The sequence below is a fragment of the Oncorhynchus mykiss genome, chromosome 14, assembly GCF_057628025.1.
Source record: "Oncorhynchus mykiss isolate SJ-2025 chromosome 14, ASM5762802v1, whole genome shotgun sequence".
Classification (NCBI taxonomy): domain Eukaryota; kingdom Metazoa; phylum Chordata; class Actinopteri; order Salmoniformes; family Salmonidae; genus Oncorhynchus; species Oncorhynchus mykiss.
In genome coordinates, this window is record NC_143035.1 from 41,116,147 (window position 1) to 41,129,193 (window position 13,047).

The following is a 13,047-nucleotide window of genomic DNA, read 5'->3' on the forward strand; positions in this document are numbered from 1 at the left end:
TGGAGGCAGGTCAAAGGTCAACAAGTTTATTTTAGGAAAAAAAGAGAACTAAAGCGGGCAAATAAATGTAATAAACCAACATTTAAACAGATAAACTGCCTTAATAAATCAGGGTTCAACTGTTTCTCAGATTGCAGAGAGTTTACACTCTCTGAAACACTGAGATTAACAGATTAAGGACCGGTTTCATAGACAGATTAAGGACTGGTTTCATAGACAGATTAAGGACTGGTTTCATAGACAGATTAAGGACTGTTTTCATAGACAGATTAAGGACTGGTTTCATAGACAGATTAAGGACTGGTTTCATAGACAGATTAAGGACTGGTTTCATAGACAGATTAAGGACTGGTTTCATGGACAGATTAAGGACTGGTTTCATAGACAGATTAAGGACTGGTTTCATAGACAGATTAAGGACTGGTTTCATAGACAGATTAAGGACTGGTTTCATAGACAGATTAAGGACTGGTTTCATAGACAGATTAAGGACTGGTTTCATAGACAGATTAAGGACTGGTTTCATAGACAGATTAAGGACTGGTTTCATAGACAGATTAAGGACTGGTTTCATGGACAGATTAAGGACTGGTTTCATAGACAGATTAAGGACTGGTTTCATAGACAGATTAAGGACTGGTTTCATAGACAGATTAAGGACTGGTTTCATAGACAGATTAAGGACTGGTTTCATAGACAGATTAAGGACTGGTTTCATAGACAGATTAAGGACTGGTTTCATAGACAGTTTAAGGACTGGTTTCATGGACAGATTAAGGACTGGTTTCATAGACAGATTAAGGACTGGTTTCATAGACAGATTAAGGACTGGTTTCATAGACAGATTAAGGAATGGTTTCATAGACAGATTAAGGACTGGTTTCATAGACAGATTAAGGACTGGTTTCATAGACAGATTAAGGACTGGTTTCATAGACAGATTAAGGACTGGTTTTATAGACAGATTAAGGACTGGTTTCATAGACAGTTTAAGGACTGGTTTCATGGACAGATTAAGGACTGGTTTCATAGACAGATTAAGGACTGGTTTCATAGACAGATTAAGGACTGGTTTCATAGACAGATTAAGGAATGGTTTCATAGACAGATTAAGGACTGGTTTCATAGACAGATTAAGGACTGGTTTCATAGACAGATTAAGGACTGGTTTCATAGTCAGATTAAGGACTGGTTTCATAGACAGATTAAGGACTGGTTTCATAGACAGATTAAGGACTGGTTTCATAGACAGATTAAGTAGTGGTTTCATAGACAGATAAAGGACTGGTTTCATAGACAGATTAAGGACTGGTTTCATAGTCAGATTAAGGACTGGTTTCATAGACAGATTAAGGACTGGTTTCATAGACAGATTAAGGACTGGTTTCATAGACAGATTAAGGACTGGTTTCATAGACAGATTAAGGACTGGTTTCATAGACAGATTAAGGACTGGTTTCATAGTCAGATTAAGGACTGGTTTCATAGACAGATTAAGGACTGGTTTCATAGACAGATTAAGGACTGGTTTCATAGACAGATTAAGGACTGGTTTCATAGACAGATTAAGGACTGGTTTCATAGACAGATTAAGGACTGGTTTCATAGACAGATTAAGGACTGGTTTCATGGACAGATTAAGGACTGTTTTCATAGACAGATTAAGGACTGGTTTCATAGACAGATTAAGGACTGGTTTCATAGACAGATTAAGGACTGGTTTCATGGACAGATTAAGGACTGGTTTCATAGTCAGATTAAGGACTGGTTTCATAGACAGATTAAGGACTGGTTTCATAGACAGATTAAGGACTGGTTTCATAGACAGATTAAGGACTGGTTTCATAGACAGATTAAGGACTGGTTTCATAGACAGATTAAGGACTGTTTTCATAGACAGATTAAGGACTGGTTTCATGGACAGATTAAGGACTGGTTTCATACAGATTAAGGACTGGTTTCATGGACAGATTAAGGTTTCACAGATTAAGGACTGGTTTCATGGACAGATTAAGGACCGGTTTCATAGACAGATTAAGGACTGGTTTCATGGACAGATTAAGGACTAGTGTCATGGACAGATTAAGCCTAGTACTGGACTAAAAACACTATACCATCATTAGGTAGTGCTGGAAGGAAGCTCTCCTCTGGGGCCAGGGTAACACTGAGGCAGTCACACAGCTGAACAATCCTCCTACACTGGGTGGACTTGGACTTGGTGGTTGTGTGGCCTCCGTCAAGGATGTCGTGGAATTCGACTCGACCGATGCCGAAAATGCTAGTGGGGTAGAGAACGATCCACGTCTTCCTCCACGTTTTCTGTGGTGGACGGATACAGCAGTCAATCACGATGAATTCTTCTTTAAGCGTTGAAAGAACTTTCAGAATTTGTAATCTGACGAGAATAGCCTTCCAACATTTCTTCCAACATTAGTAAAGACTATCATCTATTAGCTCAGTTGAGTAAAGTCCTGCAGATAATACATCATCTTTGTAAACACTCACCTTTCCAAACTTGTTTCCCCTAACGTAGAGCATCCCCTCCTTGAAAACAACCTCCATCCTCTCCCTCGGTGTGAGGTAATCAAACAGTTCTTGACCTTCACCTGAGTGTAGCCTACGTCCTCTCTCAAGTCTGTTAGGTTATCCTCTAGTAAAACGCTGTAGTCTTTTGTTTTAAATTCTGTTAGTTAGGTTATCCTCCCCTAAAACTCTGTAGTCTTTGTTCTAATTTCTGTTAGTTAGGTTATCCTCCCCTAAAACTCTAGTCTTTGTTTTAAATTCTGTTAGTTAGGTTATCCTCCCCTAAAACTCTGTAGTCTTTGTTCTAATTTCTGTTAGTTAGGTTATCCTCCCCTAAAACTCTAGTCTTTGTTTTAAATTCTGTTAGTTAGGTTATCCTCCCCTAAAACTCTGTAGTCTTTGTTCTAATTTCTGTTAGTTAGGTTATCCTCCCCTAAAACTCTGTAGTCTTTGTTTTAAATTCTGTTAGTTAGGTTATCCTCCCCTAAAACTCTGTAGTCTTTGTTCTAATTTCTGCTAGTTAGGTTATCCTCCCCTAAAACTCTAGTCTTTGTTTTAAATTCTGTTAGTTAGGTTATCCTCCCCTAAAACTCTGTAGTCTTTGTTCTAATTTCTGTTAGTTAGGTTATCCTCCCCTAAAACTCTGTAGTCTTTGTTCTAATTTCTGTTAGTTAGGTTATCCTCCCCTAAAACTCTGTAGTCTTTGTTTTAAATTCTGTTAGTTAGGTTATCCTCCCCTAAAACTCTGTAGTCTTTGTTCTAATTTCTGTTAGTTAGGTTATCCTCCCCTAAAACTCTGTAGTCTTTGTTTTAAATTCTGTTAGTTAGGTTATCCTCCCCTAAAACTCTGTAGTCTTTGTTCTAATTTCTGCTAGTTAGGTTATCCTCCCCTAAAACTCTAGTCTTTGTTTTAAATTCTGTTAGTTAGGTTATCCTCCCCTAAAACTCTGTAGTCTTTGTTCTAATTTCTGTTAGTTAGGTTATCCTCCCCTAAAACTCTGTAGTCTTTGTTCTAATTTCTGTTAGTTAGGTTATCCTCCCCTAAAACTCTGTAGTCTTTGTTTTAAATTCTGTTAGTTAGGTTATCCTCCCCTAAAACTCTGTAGTCTTCGTTCTAATTTCTGTTAGTTAGGTTAACCACCAGCACCTCAGAGTTCAGCACCCTCCCCAAGTCTGTGTTAATACGGTTACATCCACCACTACCAACTGACAGTCAAGTCCCTTCCTCCCCTGTCTCTCCGCTGTGTTCCAGAGTAGTCAACACTCAGAGCAGTCTGAGGTGATAGTGAACCTGCAGATCAGCAGTAGTGGTCTAAGCTTCCCTTCCTTCCCCTCTACAACACGTCATTTACCAGAGAAAGATACTATTTTTCTCTCCATCTGACTTTTTTATATATTTTTTTATACATGCATCACCAGAAAGACATGAAACATAAACGAGTAACATATTTGATAAATTAAAACAGATCGTACTGAGACGATTAAACTCATTCTTAGTAATTATCTAAAAGTTCTTTATCGTGTTCACCATGGTTACGGAAGACACTCACACTTCCCTTTCTGAGAGTAATTCTATCGAATGGTATTTCAACACATATTTCTACAGTCAGAAGTTACTAAATCGTTCCATAAAAACTGAGCACCCGTGGAAAGTCTGATGTGGATCGTAAAATTGATTTATTAACGTTGCAGAGAAATGTAATTACATGTATAATACAAAACAGATAAGAGAAATAAGAGAGTTGATAGTTCAACCTTTTATACATACAGAGCGATTCTGTCTTTATCTTATCGGTCCCGGAGACAAAGCAAATACATGTTACTTCCTCAATTCTCTGAGAAACAAGGCCATCACAGCCATGTCAGTCTCACACAGCCATGTCAGTCTCACACAGCCATGTCAGTCTCACACAGCCATGTCAGTCTCACACAGCCATGTCATACTATCCCAATTGGTCCCCATTGTACCTGGCAAAACAAACCAGGCACAGCATTGAGTAGGTGACAGTATTTCGTGAGGTACATTCAGAAGTCCATGGAGCTGTGTGCCAGGTAGTCTTTCCGTCCGATATTGGTGACCTGTTTGGTCTGCATGGCCTCCAGTTTGGGACAGTCTGTGATACGATGACCAAGACCACCGCAGAATGTACAGCCTCTCTCTCCTGGGGAACAGTAGTAAGAAAAACAACAGGTAGGTTAGAATGGGGGGGAAGAACCAAGAGATGGCAGACATCTTGGGCTACTAAAATCATAGTTACAGCAATACGCTTTTCATTTTAAATAGTAACTTCTGTGAATAGAAAAGGAGAAATGAGTGACAGAGAAGCAGCAGAAGCGATAGAAATATATCAACAGAAAGAGAGAGAAACACACACACGCGCACACACACACACACACACACACGCACACATATTCACACAGTTGAAGTCAGAAGTTTACATACACTTAGGTTGGAGTCATTAAAACTTGTTTCTCAACCACTCCACACATTTCTTGTTAACAAACTATAGTTTTGGCAAGTCGGTTAGGACATCTACTTTGTGTATGACACAAGTCATTTCGCCATCAATTGTTTACAGAAAGATTATTTCACTTATAATTCACTGTATCACAATTCCAGTGGGTCAGAAGTTTTCATACACTAAGTTGACTGCCTTTAAACAGCTTGGAAAATTCCAGAAAATGATGTCATGGCTTTAGAAGCTTCTGATAGGCTAATTGACATCATTTGAGTCAATTGGAGGTGTACCTGTGGATGTATTTCAAACTCAGTGCCTCTTTGCTTGACATCATGGGAGAATCAAAAGAAATCAGCCAGGACCCTCAGAAAAAAATTGTAAACCTCTACAAGTCTGGTTCATCCTTGGGAGCAATTTCCAAATGCCTGAAGGTACCACGTTCATCTGTACAAACAATAGTACTAATTATAAACACCATGGGACCATGCAGTCGTCATACAGCTCAGGGAGGAGACGGGTTCTGTCTCCTAGAGATGAACGTACTTTGGTGTTAAAAGTGCAAATCAATCCCAGAACAACAGCAAAGGACCTTGTGAAGATGCTGGAGGAAACAGGTACAAAAGTCTCTATATCCACAGTAAAACAAGTCCATAACCTGAAAGGCCGCTCAGCAAGGAAGAAGCCACTGCTCCAAAACCGCCATTAAAAAGCCAGACTACGGTTTGCAACTGCACATGGGGACAAAGATCGTACTTTTTGGAGAAATGTCCTCTGGTCTGATGAAACAAAAATAGAACTGTTTGGCCATAATGACCATCGTTATGTTTGAAGGAAAAAGGGGGAGGCTTGCAAGCCAAAGACACCATCCCAACCGTGAAGCACGGGGGTGGCAGCATCATGTTGTGGGGGTGCTTTGCTGCAGGAGGGACTGGTGCACTTCACAAAAGAGATGGCTTCATGAGGCAGGAAAATTATGTGGATATATTGAAGCTACATCTCAAGACATGAGTCAGGAAGTTAAAGCTTGGTCGCAAATGGGTCTTCCAAATGGACAATGACCCCAAGCATACTTCCAGAATTGTGACAAAATGGCTTAAGGATATCAAAGTCAAGGTATTGGAGTGGCCATCACAAAGCCCTAACCTAAATCCGATATAAAGTTTGTTGGCAGAACTGAAAAAGCGTGTGTGATCAAGGAGGCCTACAAACCTGACTCAGTTACACCAGCTCTGTCAGGAGAAATGGGCCAAAATTCACCCGACTTATTGTGGGAAGCTTGTGGAAGGCTACCCGAAACGTTTGACCCAAGTTAATCAATTTTAAGGCAATGCTACCAAATACTAATCGAGTGTATGTAAACTTCTGACCCACTGGGAATGTGATGAAAGAAATAAAAGCTGAAATAAATCATTCTCTCTACTATTATTCTGACATTTCACATTCTTAAAATAAAGTGGTGATCCTAACTGACCTAAGACAGGGAATTTTTACTTGGATTAAATGTCAGGAATTGTGAAAAACTGAGTTTAAATGTATTTGGCTGAGGTGTATGTAAACTTCTGACTTCAACTGTATATATGTGCGTGTGTGTATATACGTATCTATATATATATATATATAGAGAGAGAGAGAGAAAGGAAGGAGGGAGAGTAAGTAGCAGAAAGAGACCAGGATAGTGCGCGTTACCTCCGATATCCAGCATGGTCTCGTCTCCTGTCTGTAGGACCTGTAGAACAGGAGGAACCTTCTGCTTGGCTTCTATCAGCAGGGCCTTCAGATCCATCAGCACCGACTCATCTACAGGAGGGACGATTTCAGGGTTGTGAACAATAAGAAACACAAGAAAAGGACTGCAATAGCGAGGAACTACCTGGACTGATCCAAGCATCATTTTTATTTTCTGTTGCAAATTATTGTGTTTACATTTTTTTTTTTAAATTCTGTTAATTAAGTATCTTAATGGAATTACAACCCAGGGCATTAGACAGGTGTTTTCTCTACAAATCTGTTTTTAAGGGGCATCTGATTCAACAGCCATGGATACAGACCCCACAACATGATTCAACAGCCATGGATACAGACCCCACAACATGATTCAACAGCCACGGATACAGACCCCACAACATGATTCATGGATACAGACCCCACAACATGATTCAACAGCCACGGATACAGACCCCACAACATGATACAACAGCCACGGATACAGACCCCACAACATGATTCAACAGCCATGGATACAGACCCCACAACATGATTCAACAGCCATGGATACAGACCCCACAACATGATTCATGGATACAGACCCCACAACATAATACATGGATACAGACCCCACAACATGATTCAACAGCCATGGATACAGACCCCAGAACATGATACATGGATACAGACCCCACAACATAATACATGGATACAGACCCCACAACATGATTCAACAGCCATGGATACAGACCCCACAACATGATACATGGATACAGACCCCACAACATGATTCAACAGCCATGGATACAGACCCCAGAACATGATACATGGATACAGACCCCACAACATAATACATGGATACAGACCCCACAACATGATTCAACAGCCATGGATACAGACCCCACAACATGATTCAACAGCCACAGATACAGACCCCACAACATGATTCAACAGCCATGGATACAGACCCCACAACATGATTCAACAGCCATGGATACAGACCCCACAACATGATTCAACAGCCATGGATACAGACCCCACAACATGATTCAACAGCCATGGATACAGACCCCACAACATGATTCAACAGCCACGGATACAGACCCCACAACATGATACATGGATACAGACCCCACAACATGATTCAACAGCCATGGATACAGACCCCACAACATGATACATGGATACAGACCCCACAACATGATACATGGATACAGACCCCACAACATGATACATGGATACAGACCCCACAACATGATTCAACAGCCACGGATACAGACCCCACAACATGATACATGGATACAGACCCCACAACATGATACATGGATACAGACCCCACAACATGATACATGGATACAGACCCCACAACATGATTCAACAGCCATGGATACAGACCCCACAACATGATACATGGATACAGACCCCACAACATAATACATGGATACAGACCCCACAACATGATTCAACAGCCATGGATACAGACCCCACAACATGATACATGGATACAGACCCCACAACATAATACATGGATACAGACCCCACAACATGATTCAACAGCCATGGATACAGACCCCACAACATGATACATGGATACAGACCCCACAACATGATACATGGATACAGACCCCACAACATGCAAGGGAAGCCAACATGATGGCTAAATGTTGAGGAATCAGGTGGTGGCTTGTTTCTTACCACAGCCTTTGTTGATGAAAGTGGTGGCGATCCCAGTCTTCCCTGATCGACCGGTTCGACCAATCCTGTGGACTGGAACACACAACAACACTGTTTTTTTTAGTCCGTCAGTGGATGAGTCTGATTATAGAGAGGGAATAGATGAGATTTAGGGGTACCAATAACGTGCACTTGAGGGGAGATATGAGCAGATTAACATGAGAAGAAACGGGGTAACATGTACTCTCCCTCTAGGCCAGGTTACTCTCTCTAGGCCAGGTTACTCTCCCTCTAGGCCAGGTTACTCTCCCTCTAGGCCAGGTTACTCTCCCTCTAGGCCAGGTTACTCTCCCTCTAGGCCAGGTTACTCTCCCTCTAGGCCAGGTTACTCTCCCTCTAGGCCAGGTTACTCTCCCTCTAGGCCAGGTTACTCTCCCTCTAGGCCAGGTTACTCTCCCTCTAGGCCAGGTTACTCTCCCTCTAGGCCAGGTTACTCTCTCTCTAGGCCAGGTTACTCTCTCTCTCTAGGCCAGGTTACTCTCCCGCTAGGCCAGGTTACTCTAGCTCTAGGCCAGGTTACTCTCCATCTAGGCCAGGCCAGGTTACTCTCCCTCTAGGCCAGGTTACTCTCCCTCTAGGCCAGGTTACTCTCCCTCTAGGCCAGGTTACTCTCCCTCTAGGCCAGGTTACTCTCCCTCTAGGCCAGGTTACTCTCCCTCTAGGCCAGGTTACTCTCCCTCTAGGCCAGGCCAGGTTACTCTCCCTCTAGGCCAGGTTACTCTCTCTAGGCCAGGTTACTCTCCCTCTAGGCCAGGTTACTCTCCCTCTAGGCCAGGTTACTCTCCCTCTCGGCCAGGTTACTCTCCATCTAGATCAGGCCAGGTTACTCTCCCTCTAGGCCAGGTTACTCTCCCTCTAGGCCAGGTTACTCTCCCTCTAGGCCAGGTTACTCTCCCTCTAGGCCAGGTTACTCTCCCTCTAGGCCAGGTTACTCTCCCTCTAGGCCAGGTTACTCTCCCTCTAGGCCAGGTTACTCTCCCTCTAGGCCAGGCAAGGTTACTCTCCCTCTAGGCCAGGTTACTCTCCCTCTAGACCAGGTTAATCTCTCTCTAGACCAGGTTACTCTCTCTCTAGACCAGGTTACTCTCTCTCTAGACCAGGTTACTCTCTCTCTAGACCAGGTTACTCTCTCTCTAGACCAGGTTACTCTCTCTCTAGACCAGGTTACTCTCTCTCTAGACCAGGTTACTCTCCCTCTAGGCCAGGTTACTCTCTCTCTAGACCAGGTTACTCTCTCTCTAGACCAGGTTACTCTCTCTCTAGACCAGGTTACTCTCTCTAGACCAGGTTACTCTCTCTCTAGACCAGGTTACTCTCTCTCTAGGCCAGGTTACTCTCTCTCTAGGCCAGGTTACTCTCTCTCTAGGCCAGGTTACTCTCTCTCTAGGCCAGGTTACTCTCTCTCTAGGCCAGGTTACTCTCTCTCTAGGCCAGGTTACTCTCTCTCTAGGCCAGGTTACTCTCTCTCTAGGCCAGGTTACTCTCTCTCTAGGCCAGGTTACTCTCTCTCTAGGCCAGGTTACTCTCTCTCTAGGCCAGGTTACTCTCTCTCTAGGTCAGGTTACTCTCTCTAGACCAGGTTACTCTCTCTAGACCAGGTTACTCTCTCTAGGCCAGGTTACTCTCTCTCTAGGCCAGGTTACTCTCTCTCTAGGCCAGGTTACTCTCTCTCTAGGCCAGGTTACTCTCTCTCTAGGCCAGGTTACTCTCTCTCTAGGCCAGGTTACTCTCTCTCTAGGCCAGGTTACTCTCTCTCTAGGCCAGGTTACTCTCTCTCTAGGCCAGGTTACTCTCTCTAGGCCAGGTTACTCTCTCTAGACCAGGTTACTCTCTCTAGACCAGGTTACTCTCTCTAGACCAGGTTACTCTCTCTCTAGACCAGGTTACTCTCTCTCTAGACCAGGTTACTCTCTCTAGACCAGGTTACTCTCTCTCTAGACCAGGTTACTCTCTCTCTAGATCAGGTTACTCTCTCTCTAGACCAGGTTACTCTCTCTCTAGACCAGGTTACTCTCTCTCTAGACCAGGTTACTCTCTCTCTAGACCAGGTTACTCTCTCTCTAGACCAGGTTACTCTCTCTCTAGACCAGGTTACTCTCGCTCTAGACCAGGTTACTCTCGCTCTAGACCAGGTTACTCTCCCTCTAGACCAGGTTACTCTCTCTCTAGGCCAGGTTACTCTCTCTAGACCAGGTTACTCTCTCTCTAGACCAGGTTACTCTCTCTCTAGACCAGGTTACTCTCTCTCTAGACCAGGTTACTCTCTCTAGACCAGGTTACTCTCTCTCTAGACCAGGTTACTCTCTCTCTAGACCAGGTTACTCTCTCTCTAGACCAGGTTACTCTCTCTCTAGACCAGGTTACTCTCTCTCTAGACCAGGTTACTCTCTCTCTAGACCAGGTTACTCTCTCTCTAGACCAGGTTACTCTCTCTCTAGACCAGGTTACTCTCTCTCTAGACCAGGTTACTCTCTCTCTAGACCAGGTTACTCTCTCTCTAGACCAGGTTACTCTCTCTCTAGGCCAGGTTACTCTCTCTAGACCAGGTTACTCTCTCTCTAGACCAGGTTACTCTCTCTCTAGACCAGGTTACTCTCTCTCTAGACCAGGTTACTCTCTCTCTAGACCAGGTTACTCTCTCTCTAGACCAGGTTACTCTCTCTCTAGGCCAGGTTACTCTCTCTAGACCAGGTTACTCTCTCTCTAGACCAGGTTACTCTGAATCACATTGTGGTAACTGCTGAAGAAAAAGAGCCTTGATCAAATCATATTGATTGATTGATTTCTGACTGTAAATTGCTCTGGATAAGATTGTTCTGCTAAATGACCAAAATGTCATGTAAAAAAACAGTTGATTAATTGAGATGTAAAGTCTTACCATAGTTCTCTATCTCCTCTGGCATATCATAGTTGACCACGTGCTGTATAGCAGGGAAGTCCAGACCTTTAGACGCAACATCAGTAGCCACCAACACATCCTTCTTCCCTTCCTTAAAGGCCTCGATGGCCTTGGTACGCTCCTCCTGGTCTGGAAACACATAGCAGAGTGGGAATGAAGTAGCACCCCTATTTAGGTAGTCCCAGCAGGAAGATAAGGGGTTTTAATCTTACCATTTCCTCCACTCCCTTTAGCACTAAGGCACATGTTAAGGGCAGGGTGGTTGAGGTAGGAAAACTAAGGGGGGGGTTGGTGATCTTACCTTCTCCTCCGTGGATAGCCACAGCCTCACCTCCTTTCAGCACTAAGGCACATGTTAAGGGCAGGGGACTAGTGGTTGAGGTATGAAAACTAAGGGGGGGGTTAGTGATCTTACCTTCTCCTCCACTCCTTTCAGCACTAAGGCACATGTTAAGGGCAGGGGACTAGTGGTTGAGGTATGAAAACTAAGGGGGGGGGGTTAGTGATCTTACCTTTTCCTCCGTGGATAGCCACAGCCTCCACTCCTTTCAGCACTAAGGCACATGTTAAGGGCAGGGGACTAGTGGTTGAGGTATGAAAACTAAGGGGGGGGGGGTTGGTGATCTTACCTTTTCCTCCGTGGATAGCCACAGCCTCACCTCCTTTCAGCACTAAGGCACATGTTAAGGGCAGGGTGGTTGAGGTATGAAAACTAAGGGGGGGGGGGTTAGTGATCTTACCTTTTCCTCCGTGGATAGCCACAGCCTCACCTCCTTTCAGCACTAAGGCACATGTTAAGGGCAGGGTGGTTGAGGTATGAAAACTAAGGGGGGGGGTTGGTGATCTTACCTTTTCCTCCGTGGATAGCCACAGCCTCCACTCCTTTCAGCAGGAGATATTCATGAATGGCGTCCACGTCTGCTTTCTTCTCAGCAAACATCAACACCTGGGTGACAGAGAACAACACTACCATCTTACCATCTGATTAAACACACAACAACACTACCATCTGATTAAACAACAACACTACCATCTGATTAAACACACAACACTACCATCTGATTAAACAACAACACCTGGGTGACAGAGAACAACACTACCATCTTACCTTTGATTAAACACACAACAACACTACCATCTGATTAAACAACAACACTACCATCTGATTAAACAACAACACCTGGGTGACAGAGAACAACACTACCATCTTACCTTTGATTAAACACACAACAACACTACCATCTGATTAAACAACAACACTACCATCTGATTAAACAACAACACCTGGGTGACAGAGAACAACACTACCATCTTACCATCTGATTAAACACACAACAACACTACCATCTTACCTTTGATTAAACACACAACAACACTACCATCTTACCATCTGATTAAACACACAACAACACTACCATCTTACCATCTGATTAAACACACAACAACACTACCATCTAACCATCTGATTAAACACACAACAACACTACCATCTAACCATCTGATTAAACACACAACAACACTACCATCTTACCATCTGATTAAACACACAACACTACCATCTGATTAAACAACAACACCTGGGTGACAGAGAACAACACTACCATCTTACCATCTGATTAAACACACAACAACACTACCATCTTACCTTCTGATTAAACACACAACAACACTACCATCTTACCATCTGATTAAACACACAACAACACTACCATCTAACCATCTGATTAA

At 43.3% G+C, this 13,047-nt stretch overlaps 2 protein-coding genes across 2 annotated transcripts in view; both read right to left on the reverse strand.

Moving 5' to 3' along the window:
• dok3 (docking protein 3) overlaps window positions 1-3,810 on the reverse strand; it is a 49,089-nt gene extending 45,279 nt beyond the window's left edge. Inside the window, exons 1-2 of the mRNA XM_036943547.2 lie at window positions 2,506-3,810; window positions 2,115-2,319 (exon numbers count right to left, since the gene is read on the reverse strand). Coding sequence (XP_036799442.2) covers window positions 2,115-2,319; window positions 2,506-2,562 — 262 coding nt within the window. The 5' untranslated portion in view covers window positions 2,563-3,810. The remainder of the gene's footprint in view (window positions 1-2,114; window positions 2,320-2,505) is intronic.
• A 373-nt stretch (window positions 3,811-4,183) lies between these two features.
• Window positions 4,184-13,047, reverse strand: part of ddx41 (DEAD-box helicase 41) — a 51,016-nt gene continuing 42,152 nt past the window's right edge. The window contains exons 13-17 of the mRNA XM_090198924.1: window positions 12,169-12,265; window positions 11,299-11,448; window positions 8,382-8,453; window positions 6,669-6,779; window positions 4,184-4,685 (exon numbers count right to left, since the gene is read on the reverse strand). Coding sequence (XP_090055050.1) covers window positions 4,549-4,685; window positions 6,669-6,779; window positions 8,382-8,453; window positions 11,299-11,448; window positions 12,169-12,265 — 567 coding nt within the window. The 3' untranslated portion in view covers window positions 4,184-4,548. The remainder of the gene's footprint in view (window positions 4,686-6,668; window positions 6,780-8,381; window positions 8,454-11,298; window positions 11,449-12,168; window positions 12,266-13,047) is intronic.